At 41.8% G+C, this 17,857-nt stretch overlaps 2 protein-coding genes across 2 annotated transcripts; one reads left to right on the top strand and one right to left on the bottom strand.

Moving 5' to 3' along the window:
• Nucleotides 1-6,025: 6,025 nt before the first annotated feature.
• On the bottom strand, nt 6,026-7,091 carry LOC100283794 (uncharacterized). Its single transcript, NM_001369886.1, has 2 exons — nt 6,888-7,091; nt 6,026-6,768 (listed from the first exon to the last, which is right to left on the bottom strand). Exons 1-2 carry the CDS (start codon nt 7,031-7,033, stop codon nt 6,285-6,287), a joined length of 630 nt encoding a protein of 209 aa, NP_001356815.1. The 5' UTR covers nt 7,034-7,091; the 3' UTR covers nt 6,026-6,284.
• Nucleotides 7,092-14,365: 7,274 nt separating this feature from the next.
• Nucleotides 14,366-15,868, top strand: LOC103650571 (23 kDa jasmonate-induced protein). Its single transcript, XM_008676145.3, has 2 exons — nt 14,366-14,953; nt 15,320-15,868. Exons 1-2 carry the CDS (start codon nt 14,447-14,449, stop codon nt 15,518-15,520), a joined length of 708 nt encoding a protein of 235 aa, XP_008674367.1. The 5' UTR covers nt 14,366-14,446; the 3' UTR covers nt 15,521-15,868.
• The last annotated feature ends 1,989 nt before the right edge of the window (nt 15,869-17,857 follow it).

Here is a 17,857-nt window from a genome sequence, read left to right on the forward strand (position 1 = left end):
ACCCACAAGCCATGTATCCCCTCTAGCCTGGGTTTTATAGACCCTTAAACACTACCGAGGTAAATGGCTAGGGATCCATTATGAGGTTTTCACAAAATATCCTTAGAACAAAGCCACCCACTAAGGTTTCCACGTCAGTATTGGTGACCCTCTAGGTGAGATAACTAGACCAAGACTACCACCTCATGTTAACATGAGCTGCCACCAAACCACTGCCGCTCCCTCTTGCCCATCTTTCAGGTAGAGTTGTTAAGCACTAAGTCTATAAAGCTATTTACCAAAGCTAGAGCCATGATAGCACTCGTGGTGCACTGTTTTCTTGGGTGGTCACTCCATGTTCCGTTAATATAACATAATCTTGTTTAATCATCTGATTAAAACAACAATATTAATTTCATTTCCGGAACAATAATATCTTCAAAAAGTGACAGCATAATAATACAGCTAAGCAATAGCATTTACTAAGCATAGCTTTAATCCTCAGTTAAACAAGAAATATGGATAATATTTCTAAGTAATCCAATTTAGGCAAACCCATAAATTTATGCACATAATCAAAAGTAAATATTATTAAATGTATTATTCGGGGTAAGATAAAAATGCAAAGGGAGAATTCACTTGTCTTGCTCAAATATGTCATGTGGATCGTCCTCGAACGTATTCAGTTCCTCTACCACACAATCAGCTTCTAATATAGATTCATACATCGTACATACAAAAAGAAAACATACACCATTACATAAATAAACATACACCATATAAATCATACCTATAAAAGGAAATTGTCTAAAATAGAACTTGATTTGCAACTATAATATAAGTCTACTCACATTGATGTCCATCTCATTTGTTATGACATAAAACACTAATTTTGTTTCGAGACGTCACTAGTGAAGACTATATGGCCAATTGACTATGAAAGTACTTTATATAAAATAACTTAGATGTAGCGATTAACCCAAACTCTATGGAATTGGATTACTTACCTATTAATTTATTTTATGGAAAAGCATGAGTCACATTTTTAGTTTCATTCTATCTTTCAAAAAGGAAATTATACTAATCGTTACAATGTTATTTAGATGTCATATAACCCAATCGTTAAGTGAACCAAATTAAAATACATTTTAAATTTTACTTATTACATTTCAGAGGACTTGGTCGCGACTATATTACTTCAATTTCAATAAAACTTTACTAACTCTTAGTGAATAACTAAAATGCATATAATGCGCATGAACATAAGAGTCTCATTAATCAATCTAAATCTCTTCATTTCAACTAAGTATGCTCAACGATCATAACTAAATTAAGCCACACTAAGGTGACTTATCACAGAATCAATATTGAAAATAATTTATCATATACACATGAGATCAAATGTTTAGTTTACACATGAACATACATTAGACATCTCCAAAATATCATTGTAGAGAGTAATTCATAGTTAAGCATAGGCATTAGGGGTAGCAAGAAAGAATTAGGAACTTGGAATCATCATCTTCAACCTCTGGAACGAAGGGAGAGGAGGAACGGCGTCGAGCAGGGCGCGGTCGACGGCGCGGCACGGGCGGGCTGGGGGCGCGGCACGGGCGTGGCTGGGGGCGCGGCACGGGCGTGGCTGGGGTGCGGCCGGGATGGCACGGGCGAGGACGGTCCGGTGGCGATGGCCGGCAAGCAAGAGCGAGGGAGAGAGAGGGTGCAAGGGAGGAGGTCAAGCTCGGTCGGCAAGGGAACTAGTTCCATGGGTCACCACTGGTATTTATAGGGAGGGAGGAAGAGTAGAGGTCGCCGGGGGAGAGGAAGGCTCGGCCGGAGGCCATTAATGGCGGCGGCTACCTTCATCAATGGAAAGAGAAGGAGAGGGAAAGAAACGACTCAATAATGGTAGTGGAGAGACTCAGGGGCGAGGGGAGAGGAAGGGACACCGGCGTCCGTATCCTGGCCAGTCCGGGCGGCGTGGAAGTCAAGGCGTCGGCGGTGGCACTGGCAGCGCGCGAGCACCCGCGCTGTAGAGAAGACGAGCGGCTGTGGTGGGGCCCGCTCATGAGAGAAGGGAAATGGGGGGGGGGGGGGGGGGGGGGGGGCGGTAGATGGGCTCGGCCTGGCCGAGTATTAGGGTTTTGGGTTTTTTTAATAGGTTATTCATTAAAAATACAAAATAAATATATTTTAAAATATTTCAAAAATTATAATTAATCTAATAACAATATTTATAATTAAAATGCTAAATATTATTAGACCAAAGTCTATTATCTTAATGAATCGGGTTTCATAATAAATTGATACTATAAACGAAATCCTCCACAATCAATAGCAAACAAAATCATGCTTCAAGAATAAATGAATAAAAACAAGCACTTGGTTCTAATTTAATTTTAAAAAAAATTATTTCCTCTCTACTGGTTCCAGTAACTAATATTATTTTACTTTTAATTGATGGATTGGAGGTATTACAGTAACACAGGTGCCATTTTTTCCAAGTCTGCAATCACGGTCTGAGATAACTCTTTTGCACAAAGCTAGCGCAAGAAATAGCTCAACTTTGCAAACGCTAGCCAGACATGCTCAGGGACATAACCTCGAACCATTGCCGGAAGAGTTCGTTCAATCCATACGTGGAAGTCATGACTCTTCATCCCTAAGACTCACAGAGTAGATAAGTTCACCCCCTAATCAGGTTAGTGGAATACCCATCAGGGAACATTAACATCTTGATCCAATATAGTACTTCCTTACTCTAGGCCCTGCTCAGGACAAAATCGGCCTTAGGCCTTGTCCATGTCTTTCTACCACTATGTGACTTCATCTCTTAGTTTGGTCTATCACATAACGTTGTCAGATCCACTCTTGCCTTTACGTTATCATTTGACTTATTAGGAATGTCCGTAATTGTTGTCCAAATGCCTCGGCGACATTGTTTTCACTGTGCATCATGTCAATGTTGTGTGGAAGGAGAAGGTCATCATAATAGGGGAGCCTAGTCAAGCCTAACTTATGGGTCCACATATGCTACTCACCATATCCAACAAAACCACCTTCTAGATTGACCACAAGACCATCTATCAGTTGACGAACTTCGGCACCTGTCATCATTGCAGGTGGACGGTCTATCACTACAGCAACTTTGTAAAGTTCTTGATGTCTAGTCGGAATGCATGGTCAGGAGGAATAAATTGTCGATGTTTATCGAACGACGAATATTTTCCACCGTTTTTCAACAAAATGAACATAAGAGCTTCCTTGCAAATTGGGCATGGGAACTTATCGTGAACACATTAGGCACAGAATAGCCCATACGCCGGTAATTCATGCATGGAGTACTGGTACCAAACATTCATTTTGATGTTTTTTCGTAGATTGGTCATACGTCCATGCCCCTTCCTCTCAAGCATGGACCAATTCATCAATCAAAGGCTCCATGTACACACCCATATTATTCCCCGGGTGTCCAAAAATTATCAAAGACATGAATATGTTATATCTTTGAAAGCATACACTAGGGGAGATTGATGGGGATAATGAACATGACCAACATGTGTATGGGGTAGCGGTCATTCCATAGGGATTGCACCCATCTGTGGCTAGCACAACACGTACATTACGAGGCTCTTCGACTTTCTCATGGTGAATGGCCTCAAAGTGGGTCCATGCTTCACCATCGGATGTGTATCATCTTGTCAGGATTGTATCGTTTGCCATTTTGTGACATGTCATATGTTTCACGGATTCCTCAATCATGTATAGACGTTGGATCCTCGATATAAACAGAAGGTGGCGTAGGATTGTCATGGGGATGTCGAGCTGCCTATTTTGTCCATCACCAGCGTCAACCAAATTTTTTGTGGTGTTTTTCTATAGTATATAGACATACATGTTCAATTTTGGCACAATTATCAAATTGTTTGCTATAACTATTAAATTTAGTTTGTTTAATTGAATTTCTTCTGGTAATTCAGATTTGAACTGCAAGTCACACGAAAAATGGAAAACAGTGAATGCAAAAATGGTATTCATGTTATTTACCACAAGTTACGACCTATTTCAGGAAGATATCAGAATTTTCAAGCACCATGCTGACGAAACATGAACGTGAACTCGCGATCCAGTTGTTTTAAAATTGTATAAAACACAAACAAAGTCACAAAATCATAAAACTTGCGTCGACATGTCATGATATCATATGTAGAGACTCTGATAAAAATTTAACAGTGTTTCGTGAAAGTTGTCACACACTATATGTACAAATGTGGTTTCAGTGGATATTTATTGCATTCCAAACTAATAATACCCAAACAATGATGGCAATCGAGTTTCGCTCAAGCAAAGGGACAAATTTTTAAATTGCGAAGTGTTTGTTTGTTAGTTGTGTCAGCAGCATAGATGCATAGGGGGATAATTGTTTAGTTCTCAGTAGGCGAAATGTGTTCCTCGAGACTGTGACATGCACATGATTTACAACGTGGATATATTTCGATGTCAGTGTTAGGAACGTAATTAACCTTGTCTACCTACTTCGTGCAATCGTGTGTAGCTAGTCTACAGAAACTGAAAAAATCGAATATATTTCTATATCTAGATTTGTAAATACAACTTTGCTCCCTCCCACTCAGGTACTACAAACGACAACGTTTTTACTGAAAGCCCTAAAGAGATCTATATTTAAGCGAAGGATGACTCCGCTCAGTGGCGGACCTAGGTTTTTATATAGGGTGTGTTAATGATGTAGTAAATTTTTAATATACAATTCTATATAATCAACGCTGCTCTATTAAAGACAAATCAATGTTGCTGTTTTAAGTAATCATAATTAAGACTAAATTTCTATTATAATCTGTATATATACTACTAATCCTGCACAACAATAAAACTTTAGACACCGATGTGTGTGTATACGATCCACGACATGACAGGGAGATATAAATGAAAAAATCAGAAATTGAATAATCGGCCGAAAACAGCTCTTCACTAGTAAAAAATACTAAAAACACAACTGCATTGAAAAATTAAAAACATGAGACGATTGGAGGTGCGGCTGTGGACGCGGGTGCTAGACTCTGGGCACGCGACAGGCTACGTGCCTGCGCGTGGTGCGTGGAGGAGTAGTGGAGCGTGGATGCTAGGCGCGTGGCAGCTGGTAGCGCCGGCGACATCCTGCCGTCTAGGACGCGCGGCGGCGGCAGCCTGGCGCTGGAATCGTGAAGGCCAAAAGGGAACCGGAAAGGAGATACCGGGCCGGGTCTTGGTGGGCTAGCTGTGGCTTAGGGTGTGCCACGGCTCACCTAGAACCCCCTGTGGGTCCGCCCATGACTCCGCTATCATTTAAGTGGTCATAAAAATCACCATCTTTGTAAGCGGAGCATTTAGAACCGTTTGGGCTGGAAAGATAATTTTTATTAGGTTGTTGTCTAAAGTAAGCCACTTGAAAAGATTGGCTGCGTTAAGCCAACTGCCCACCGAAGATGTTTTTTCTAGGCAGTTGATGTAGGTTATGTTGTTGAAATTTCGTTCGAACCCTATAAGCTCGTTATAAATCTGCGCTATGTTGATGACTCATGTGGGTTTAGAATAATATTCTTACCTATAGAAAATGTTTATAACGCTCATCATTGCATAACTTGCATTGTTTTAAAGCCTCAAATATGGCAAAGGATCACCTGTGGACGTATGATGGTTGGAATAAAAGTTATGCTCACTGAGTTAAATGGATTGCTAAGACTAACAATTTTATCAGTCATGCCATTTCTTTGTCGACTATCAATAAGATCTGGTGTCCATGCAACAACTATCAAAATGCAAAGTTATTTAACATCACAATGAGTTAACAACACCTATATATGTCAAAATGGTTTCGTGGTAGATTATGAAATGTGGGTGTTTCACAACGACAAGTACACCACAATTGTAGCAAAAGAGTATAAGATAGTAATAGCACGAGCATATAGAGGAGATGTCCAAAGATTATTGCCTTTACTGTTGTGAATCATTCTCACCAACAAGGTTATATAAGGTTTTCACTTTCGGCCGGAGAAACTCTAGCTCAAACATTACTAATTACCTTACAAGCGAGTGACCAAAGCACTAGAACTCTCTTATTCCATATTACAATGGCAGCAGTGTAGAGGCTACTGCTGCTGCTGCTATTGGTATATTATTTCTAATTTGCATCATGCTTGAATGCATGCAATATTATTTCAAGCTGCTATACGATTATTAATTGGAGGAAGAAGTAGTACAAACAGAACGATGCCATGATGGATCGGATTTGACAGCATCGACCGACATCATGCACTGTAAGGGATCTTGACGTATGCTTTGAAGTCGGGGGAGCTGCCCTTGGCAGTGGCTGCAGAAATAGACGAGTGGGTACTACTGGCGTTGGTGGTGTACCCGGCCTTGTTGAGATTGGTGTAGAGCTTGTCCCACTGCGACTGGAAGGAGCCGACGCTGCCGATCTCGCAGTAGGCCCTGTTCTTGGAGGCGCCCCAGGGGGTGCTCCAGGCCATTGCGAAGTCGCGCTCGGAGCCGCCGCCGTCCTTGCCGCGGTAGACGACGGCGGCCATGGACCCCGACGCGGCGCCGGTTTTGTGGACGTGGAGGAAGGACGCCCACTGCCCGTTCCCGATCTCCGTCGGGTAGGGCGTCGGCCCCGGGTAGCCCAGCCAGTCCTTGTCGTCGATGTACCGCAGGGTTCCGCCCGTCTGGTTGTAGATCACGCACAGCGTCGACGCTCCATTGCCGTACCAGTCCTTCAGCATGTTCACATAGCTGAATATATGCATGCCAGTGTATTAACAAATTATATACATAGAAGATCGTCCTCGATTATAAAAGACACGCGTATGCATTAGAGAGAGAAAAAACACTATATAATTATACACACGCACTCTTTAGCCTTCTTGGACTTTTCATTCTCATTATTGAGATAGGAGGCCTCTCGTGCCCGGTCTTCTCGAGTCTTCGTTTTGCCGACATATCTTGGCATTGTATCTAACTTGTAATTGTCCACGATGTCACCAAAACAGTTTGCCATCTCTCTCTGGATTATCTCTCTGTTTCGGTCGTTCTCTCTCGCTCCTCTCCCCAATTTTGATCTATGCTTGCATACAAACCTCTCTATATATAACGATTGGCCACAAGGCCACGCCACCATGGATTCATATATAGTATTCACTACATATTTTGTCTTCTCCCAATAGAGCGGATTGCTTAATTGTCACACCTGTACTCAAAATTTCAATATGGGGCTGAGGATGCTATATATTCTAATTCAACCTCGTCACAAAACTTATTAGGCCTTATTCAGTTATTCCACTTGGATGATGATTAAAGGGGACCGTTGAGCACTTAAAGTGCCACCGGACGGTCCGACCCTATAGACCGGACAGTCTGCGGTCTAGACGTTTCGCCCGTGCACAGAATCAGTTAGAGTTCCGGATTTTTAGCGAGATTTGTTAGCGAAATCTGCGGGGTTAACTTGTGAATCGACTTGTAACGGGTTCAGACCTCATCCCTTTATATAGATGAAGGGTTACATCCGACTGAACCTCCACAATCGATCTAATCAACTATACTTCTCGTTTTTACCTTATGCGTTAGGAGTAGCCATAGTTTAGCCCTAATTTAGTCTTCATCTACATTGAATCTTCACCTCTCTTTGGCTTTACGTCGACTAGAGTTGTCTTGGGTGGCCTGGCAACGCCAAGACACACCCTAGGATCTCTCCTCCTCGACAGGGTCTCTCTCGGAAGGCGAGATCTAGGTCTGCTGCGAAGAAGACGACCCTCTGCACCATCGCGGACCGATCGAGTCCCAAGCGTGGACCGTTCAGACGTACGCAGAGGAGGAGCCGCTCCTGCGCCTAGGTCGCGGACGGTCCATCCCTGTGTCGCGTACCATCCATCCCTATGCCGCAGACCGTCTTCTCCTCTGTAGAGAGCACCGCCAGCGGTTCATCTCTAGTGTTTGGCACCTAGATCGGCGTCAACAGTGACTGTGAGGGATTAGAAGGGATTTTGAACCTCGAAATTTAAACTCGTTCAATCCCCTCCAATCTATGTAGATTGAGATTAAAACGAGAAGATCCTTACGTGAGATGACATTCGATTTTAGCTAGTAAGTTTAGGGTTTACCCAATGACTCAAGTAATGACATATTGCATCCTAGGGTTTCAATGGATCCGACTCCGGTCGCTGTTGGGTGCGGTGGGTGCTGGCTTCAATGGATCTGGCTCCCCTGGTCCCTCGTCGCCTCCTAGACTTCAAGGTCATGTCGCCACGGTCGGTCATCGCATCGCCATCTCTAGTCCTCTGAGAGGAGCACGACCTGGTCCTCCTCCCTCATCGACGCCGGGAGAACTATGCCACCCCACTACCCTGTCTCCCTACAGGGCTGATCAAGCACGTACCCTCACTGTCACCTCCACATTTTCAAGATTGTGCTGCCAATGCAGGCCACCATAGCCGGCACTGGGCCCCTGAGTGGAGCATGAGATGTACATCTTCAAGATATACATCTCTCTTATAGTTTATGAAATTACAAGAAAGATATATAAGATTTGTGAACAAATTTACTTTTATTTTGTTATATGAAAAAATGACCAAAGGCAAAAATTGTACATCTCTATAAGTTATACAACTTTGTAGCAAAAAACCTTTTCATTTGGATTAATTTACTGCTTCAAAATACGATTTGAAATTTGTCTTTGCCAATTGTCAAAAAACATTCGCAAAGCTCTTTGCCTTGTGTCGAAAAAAAGCATTCGACAAAAAAGCTATTTGTCTAGTGTAGAAAAAGCATTCGTAAAGAAGCTCTTTGTCTATTGTCGGAAAGAGGCACTCGACATAGGAAATTATTTGCCTAGTGTTCTTCTTTGACACTTGACAAAGAACATATTTACCTATTGCCAGTCTAGGACACTAGCTAGGCAAAGAGGCGTTTTGGCTAGTGTCTTTTTTGAACAAGTGTTTAGGGACATGTTGAGAGTTTAGCAACTAGAGGATGATACAACTTAATAAGTTTAGGGATCCGCCGGATGTGCATGCACTTTAAGAGTTTAGGTACCGGGACGATACGCTAACCGGTAGTGTACTTTACTCTAACAATGATACTAGCTGATGAATCATAATAGACAAGAAATCACAATGATAATATAATGGCACAAATGAATGAGTGGGCAGAGGCTGCGGGACCTACAGTCTAGTCTGTCTAGCTATATATACGCATACATATACGTACATATACACCAATGGAGGGAAGCAGAATTGGCTAGCAAAGCAAGAGAGGACACACATATATCTGGTATAGGAGCTAGAAAGCTAGCTAGCTACCTACGAAGCTGGGCCCTCAGAGCCCTCAAAGGCAAAAACCTTGGAAAGTGAGGCAGAAAAAATAATAAAGCCAACTTTTGCTGAAGGAACTGGTGTTGTTACCCCCGAAGCATCCAAAATTCGTGATTATATTTTTCGTCATGCTTCGGGGAAAAAATTATCAGAAAAAGAAGAACAAGAGGCCCAACACTATGCCCAAAAGTTGAAATATCCAAAGGGGGCGTTGATATTTAATGGCAGTGGAGAAGAAGATTTCTTGTATTGCCTCCCCGACAGCAAGGAAATTTCTGTCTGTCGGGAGATGAGCAGAAGCTTCGGATTCCCAACTTTAGAAGACGGACTTTCGGTGCTGTCAAAGAACGATCTGGCTGACAGCCTAGCTTACAACAGTTTAAAGGTGCGACAAATGGAATTCTTATATTTTTGTTGAATTCAAAATTTTTCGTTTGTTTAAAACTATTGACACAGACATATTCCTGTCTGCAGGGCCTGATACTCAGCAATGCCCTCAGAGCACAGAAAGATGCTGAGGACGAAGGATGTACTATAGCCCTGAGCAACCTTCGTTCCGAAGTAATTGAACTGAGGAACGAAGGTCTCGAAAAAGACAAAATATTATACTCATTGATAGATAAAATAAAGGAGGACGAAGCTGCTTTCAAAAGTCAAGCTGAAGCTCAGAAACGCGAAATCGAAGACCTTCGGAAACAACTGGCCAGAGCCAAAGAAGAACGTATACTTGAAGAAACAAAGCGTGAACTCAGCGATCAATGGGCAGATCATCTAGAAGTGACTGTTGAAGAGCTTCGTTCGTCCAAAAAGAAATGCTACAATAAATCTGTAGATTGTGTTAAAAAATTAAAGGCTAGCTTCGCCAAGGTCGGCGCATTCTCAAGTGAAGAAAATTTTTCGAGGGGCAATCCCGAAAGTGTCATTGAATGGATTGACCACGAAGCTGAAGCCTTCGAAGAAATTTTAAATAGCCGAGGAGATATATGTGCCTTCTCTGGCGCCAGAGGGATTGCCACCATTTTAGAGAAGAAGGGCTGTGAGCATGTAAAAATTTTAGCACAGTCCGAAGCTGCTTTGTCCCTTGAAGATACAAAAGATCCTTCGGCCGAAGCTAGCATAATTGGTGGAAAGTTTTTTACTGATATCTGGGATAACGGTGGCCGAGAAATGGCAAGAGAAATTATTCAGAGAAGTGAAAAGGGCATCCATGATGCTAGAGAGGTGGCTAAGGCTGCTGAAAAGAGCACAGAGCCCGAAGGTCAACTAGGTATTAACTGATAGTTTGTATTGTGTTGTAATTTTTAGTTTTAAGCCTCATTTTCCGCTTGTAATAGCAGCATAGCCGTGTCCTGTTCTTCAGATCCAACTAAAGCGCCTTCGGGCCCACAGCCGAAGGGGGACGACGAAATTAAAAAGATGGCCAAAGATATTATGGATGAAGTTGTCGATCGACTGTTGAACGAAGCTGCAGAAGTGGTACTTAGGGAAGACTAGATGCTATTTGTAAAAACATTTTAAATGTAACATGTGTAATATCTTGTAATCCTGTATGTAATATATTTGTTTTATTTTTCTTTATGGTTCAATTCTTTACGATGCATGAAACCTTACATACGTACCTTTTTTGAGTCTTTGACGAAAAAACACCTTCCCTTCTTTTCATGCTTCGTGAAGAATATCCAAGCTTCGTGAAAAAAAAATTCTCCGAAGCTATACTTCGAAGATGAAGATTGTGTCTCCTTGTGACCACGATTTTCACTCTTTCAAATCATACTTCCGAAGATCAATATTGTGTCCCCTTCTTGTGACCACGATTTTCACTCTTTCAAATCATACTTCCGAAGATCAATATTGTGTCCCCTTCTTGTGCCATATGCAACATGATGTATGATGCTTATGCTATGCAAAATGATGTGATGATGTTATGTTACGTAGATGACATTTGTTCCGAAAGATACACACATATCCCCACACAATATTTTTGTATCAGCACTGATTCTTCGCTGTAAGCTCTGCATTCCCTTAGGAACGTCTTTGGAGCTTCTTCGCCTTTTACTTAGGCGGTATAAGCTCTGCATTCCCTTAGGAACGTCTTTGGAGCTTCTTCGCCTTTTACTTAGGCGGTATAAGCTCTGCATTCCCTTAGGAACGTCTTTGGAGCTTCTTCGCCTTTTACTTAGGCGGTATCAGCGTTGACTTTTCGCTGTATGCTCTGCATTCCTTTTGGAACGACTTTGGAGCAGAAAACTTACACTGCGCTCCCTTCGGAACGACTTTTTGTGACTTCGTCAGACTTACTCTGCGTTCCTTAGAACGACTTTTTGTTGCTTCGAAGGATTTTCGATAGTCCGAAGGTCCTTTTTATTGTCACAAACCTGTGAAGAAAACATATTTTTCTTGTAGAAATCAACAAAACTAATTACATGAAACCTAAACAATGTCCTTTATTACAGAGAATAAAACTGAATGAAAAAGATTGCTATTAAGGTAGGATATTTGTCAATAGATGTGCTTTGACTCTGGCACGGTGCTGTTGACCGTGCGAGCTTCGGACTGTTCTCTGAAGTCCCTTTGATGTGGAGCATATTGGCTCCCTTCTGGCTGCTGGCCTTGTTGCAACGGAGGTGGAGGCGGAGGCTGTTGCCAGGAAGCTGAAGGCTGACTTGCCGAAGCAGCAGAGACTGCAGGATGGTTGCCCACATATTCTGGGATGTAGGGCGAATGATACGAAGCTGTATGCATGACCTGCTTCGGCTGGGCTTGTTGTGCTGCTGCTTCAGCTATTTCCTTTTGCTTTTGTATAGTAACATGGCACATCCTGGTAGTATGGCCTTTGTTCTCACCGCAGAATAAGCAAAAGATTCTTCTCGGTTGATCGCCAAATCTTCCTCCGAAGCCCCTGGCGCCTCTGCCTCTTGGAGCTGGTGGCCGAAGAGAGCTTTGCTGTTGTCCAGAGGCCTGTGAGGAGCATTGTGGCCTTTGCTGTTGGCTTCCTCTATCATCATTTTGTGTAGAATTGTGAATTGATCTCACATGCCTCGGGTAAAACCTCCCTCCGAAGCCCCTGGTCATTTCAGAAAACCTGAAAGCCTCCTCCCTTCTTTGGCGAAAGTCATTGTCGGCCCGAATGTATTCATCCATTTTCTGGAGAAGCTTCTCCAAAGTTTGAGGAGGCTTCCTGGCGAAGTACTGAGCTGACGGACCTGGCCGAAGCCCCTTGATCATGGCCTCAATGACAATTTCATTGGGCACCGTTGGTGCCTGTGCCCTCAAACGCAAGAACCTTCGGACATATGCCTGAAGGTATTCTTCGTGGTCCTGAGTGCACTGGAACAGAGCCTGAGCAGTGACCGGCTTCGTCTGAAATCCTTGAAAGCTGGTTAACAACAAGTCCTTCAGCTTCTGCCATGAAGTGATCGTTCCTGGTCGAAGGGAGGAATACCAGGTTTGAGCAACACTTCTGACAGCCATAACGAAAGATTTGGCCATGACTGAAGCATTGCCACCGTACGAAGACACTGTTGCTTCGTAGCTCATCAAAAACTGCTTCGGATCAGAATGGCCATCAAATACGGGGAGCTGAGGCGGCTTGTAGGACGGAGGCCAAGGTGTAGCCTGCAACTCAGCGGACAGGGGAGAAGCATCATCAAAAACAAAATTCCCATGATGGAAATTGTCATACCAGTCATCTTCGTTGTGAAAGCCCTCCTGATGAAGGTCTTGATGCTGAGGCCTTCGGTGTTGCTCATCCTGAGCAAGATGACGAACTTCTTCAGAGGCTTCATCTATCTGCCTCTGTAGTTCAGCTAGCCTGGCCATCTTCTCCCTCCTGCGTTGAACCTGCTGCTGAAGGATTTCCAGATTTTGAATCTCCTGATCTAGATCATCCTCCTGAGGTGTTGGACTGGTAGCCTTCCTCTTCTGGCTTCGTGCTTCTCTAAGAGAAAGGACGTCTTGATTGGGGTCCAGCGGCTGCAGCGTGCCAGCCCCTGGTGCTGAAGCCTTCTTCGGCGGCATGACGAAGCTGATGCTTGCCGAAGGTGTTGAAAAGCTCAAGAAATGGAAGTGAGTTCACCGGAGGTGGGCGCCAATGTTGGGGACTTGTTCTCAAATGCTATGAGTTAAGAACAAGGCAACACAGAAAATGTTAAACGATAAAGTCCTTCGTCCTTTGAAGCATTATTTCCCTTGGGATATAATGATCTCCGGACGAAGGTCATGAAGGACGAACCTTCATCATCACAGTATACAAAAGACGAAGCATATGAAACATAAAAGATAACATGAATATTCATATGATATTATTCATTTAACTTTGTTATATTATCATAGAGAAATAGAAACAATATTGTATTATAAGTGTACCTTCGGCTTGGAAGGAGATGAAAATACAAGTGTGACGCAAAAAGCGAATGCCAAGTCAGCGTGAACAGTACGGGGGTACTGTTCAACTATTTATAGGCACGGGATACAACCCATACAAAATTACATACATGCCCTTTACATTTGATGATAATTCCATAGCAATCTATCGAGGTCTAAATGGCCTTTTCATCTTTAAGTCGGTTCCCTTTTCTGCGAACATGCCGAAGCTTTCCTGCTTCACAGCTTCGGCACTGTGCCAACCTTCGTATCTTTTGAGGTTCTCCCTCTTTGATATAAGTCCGAAGGTACCTGTTCACACATTACACTCTAGAAACACTGTTAAATCATGTTTTTGAGAACCTTCGGAAGCCGAAGGCCCCCAACACATTGTTTTCTTTAACCGTATCATCGTAGGTGACTATTATTATATCAACGTAATAAACTAATCAGTTCTCGGTGTCTAGTTGTCGTCGCTGGTAACATGAATTATTGTTTCTTGGTGAATTATTTTATTGCAATCATTAAGGTTATTAGGTAATATGTCGCTGTTATGAACGTTAGCTTCTCTAGCTACTTCGTCCTATCGAATATATTTTCAAAACATTATAGCATATTCGATTTTCATGAACACATCCTTGTAGAATATGGTTGTCACATTAGCTCCTTATTTATATACCTGCTGATACAAAAACAATGAGTTTCCTGATTGGACCATTGCAGGAAATCTGTGTTGCGCGCGTATGTTTTGCAACCATTCCATGTATCACATCAAACCCAACCATGCCTTGTACATATGCACCATGAGTCCTTTCGGGGCGGTGATCACGCCAGAAACGCTCAAGTACATGTCCAAGTACCAGGGACGTGAGATCACGCAGGTGGATTGTGCGCGGGAGGCGATGAGGCTGATCCACGCGGAAGACAAGAACCTGCAAGCCGAGAATTCCGCATGGGAACTCAAGAAGAAGTTCGGCAACGGCGTGAGCACCATGGTGCTCGTCTACAACGCCACCGGCGCCACCCTGAGCCTGGCGGACGACGGCCAGGACTGGACGGGCTCCGTCTACAGCTCGCCGATCTCGGACACCTTCCACAACGGGCAGTGGATCGCCTTCCTCCACGTCAAGCCCGCCGCGTTGGCGCTAGGCAGCCAGGCCGCCAGGGTGTTCCGCGGCAGGGACGTCGATGGCCGGACTCGGGACTTCGTCGTCGCCTGGTACATCCCGTGGGACAACATATCAACACGTGTACGTACGTCTAAGCTGTTTTTATAATATAAGAACATGTATAGTGAAGAGACTACAAAACAGTTCTATAAACACAAGAAACAATTAAAATACTCTATTATATAATAAATTGTTTATAAATATAGTCTATTAATAAATAAAGGGGTAAATACGATTGTACAAAATCGGATCGATAGAACAGATAATAGTGGGAGATGATACGTCTATTGTTACTTAACTTACGAGTGAGAGACGTCTCTTTAAAAAGAGAGACGGCTCAACGGTTTTTTTTTTGTTTTTTTTGTTTTTACAAATATCACCTTTAAACCACTCAAGCCTCTACACTTGGTTGTCGCCATCGTCTCACCTCACACATTTGGCATGCAGGCTTACACTGAAATTGGCAGTGAAAACTACTTCAAGACACGGTGGAGTAGTGTGAAAACGAGTCTAGGACATGCAAGGAGAGTGACCCGTGCCAAGGACGAGAACTGTGCGTCAACGGTTAGCATTGGTGGCTACACTACAGCCTTCTGCATCGCAGTCCTACAACACCAGTTCCAGCCCCTGCCGGAAGAGCGCGAATAATCCAGCTGCAACGAGTTTGCGCGCGTGCGCATCATTATTATTACCTCCTAATTTAAATAAGTAGGTGTTTGGTTTCTATGGACTAATGTTTGGTCCCTTCATTTTATTCATTTTTAGTCTATAAATTGCTAAATATAGAAACTAAAATAAAGTTTTAGTTTCTATATTTAGTAATTTTAAAACTAAAATGAAATAAAATGTAGGGACTAAACATTAGTCCCTAGAAACCAAACACCCCCTAAGCTGTGCACGCAAACGTACGACTGTACTAGTATTTATCTATGTATTACATGTATGTCGTCTATTACAATACTTAATCTTTTCCTTCTATGAGTTGAAGTTTTTTTTTCTTAGTGTTGGTCCATGAGTTGAGGTTCTTTTACTCGCATGTTTTAACCTGCAAAAAGAAAAAAAAACACGAGAACTTGAGTAGGAATAGCCAAACAATGCAAGTATAAAGAACCATATGAATCATTTGCATTACAGAATCTAAAATACAACTGCTAACTACTTAGTCCCCCGTGTCAGCAGTACTCATTAATCTTATTCCAGTACTAAACAAGCATCTACATAAATCTACAAAAAAATGACCAAATTGTAGTCATCGTTCAGTCACACAGTTAACGAGCACCAGACATATTGCGCCCTCAAACTAATAATGAAATGTCATAAACAAAATACATATACATCAAGCTAATAAAATGATCATAAAAGAGTGAGACATTACCAACTAAGGTTAATATTATTCACATCGTTCAGCACAAATTAAAGCTAGGACATTTATCTTCAGAAATAGCCGCACTTCTTGGCTAATAAAACCAACTCCTTCGACTCGTTCTAAAAAAATAGGATTCTGTATAATTAGTTGTAGATATTCAACAACTCCTTGTAAAAAATAATCACAAAAATCTAAACATTTATTCATCTATCCATAAGGGAGATCTGTAGCTACTCACGGTACAGAGGATGGCTGCAGCTTGTATTGGTCCAAATTAACTAAAGGAAAGCTGACCTTTGTCACGAACCATTGCTGCATGAGTAGGATGATACTACTTATCAAAAACAATTTGAAAAGAATATAATAGTCACAAACATTGGAATGTGTTGTTCAAAAACAAACAAACAAACAAACATTGAATACTGTAATGCATTTTTGGTCCCAGAGAGCAAGTTGTGTTAGTTCTATATGGTAATTGTGTTAGTTCTAAAGTTAAGAGCCAACAATTTTACTATAACTTCTCAATATTTTTGGTCCTAGAGAGCAAGTTGTGTTAGTTCTATATGGTAATTGTGTTAGTTCTAAAGTTAAGAGCCAACAATTTTACTATAACTTCTCAATATTTTTGGTCCCAGAGAGCAAGTTGATAGTTGACTTATGAAATATGTACTCCAAAAAAATACTAGGAGTCACAACATGTAATGCAACTTTAAAGCTAACTGTTCATATATATACTGTCAAAGAAACATCAGCTACAAGTTTTTAAAGCAACATGCTAAGCAATGGTAGTTCATTGATAGTGATTCAGTGAGCCTTAACCTCAAGCTAGAGATCTATTATTACAAGGTACCTTCATGTTCCCATACTTCCATTTTGCAAGATAGAAAAGACAGGTTGTAAGCATCACCAAAGCATAAGACCATACTTTTAATATATAGATAGAAATATGCTAGGGGAATGAACATAACAATTTCACTGATAATATTATGCATCCACATTTTAATTCTAATGATATTATAATGTTTTAGTGGGAACTGGGTAACACAAAGGCAAACCAGTAGCTAGTCGGCTTTCCACACCTGAAAGTTAGAATAGGTTGCCAAAAGGTTATTAGATTTTCACGTATAACTTTTAGATTGGTTGTCCATCAGCTTGTTCTGAGATAATTGGCAGACTGTATTTAAAAAAGAAATCAGGAAACATTGTTTGTGCCTTCAATTAGACCCTCTAAACCATGAAGTTACATAAAATTTGGAAGAGAAAAGATACCAATTTTAGTTAAGAATTTAAGACCAGAACATGTCAAACATCCTTCTACCCTTAGTGTTTGTACTACTATAACCAAATAGAAGTGTGATTGGGAACTAAGAGGACCACCAAAGTATCAACAATGGAGAACAAAAAGGAGACAACAGAAAAAAAAATTAGAACCTGCCTTTTACTTTCCAACAGAAACATTTTATTTTTGTGCTAGTTGAGTACCAGCATCCAATGTGACCTGCAAAAGGAAAACTCAATTTCAGTCCTTTTGTGTAAACTAATGACTAAGAGAACATGTTTACACACCAATAGTAATTAAAACAAGATTACAACACTACTTTTTATCTTATAGGTTACGG

This window comes from Zea mays, chromosome 3 (assembly GCF_902167145.1).
Source record: "Zea mays cultivar B73 chromosome 3, Zm-B73-REFERENCE-NAM-5.0, whole genome shotgun sequence".
NCBI classification, from domain to species: Eukaryota; Viridiplantae; Streptophyta; class Magnoliopsida; order Poales; family Poaceae; genus Zea; species Zea mays.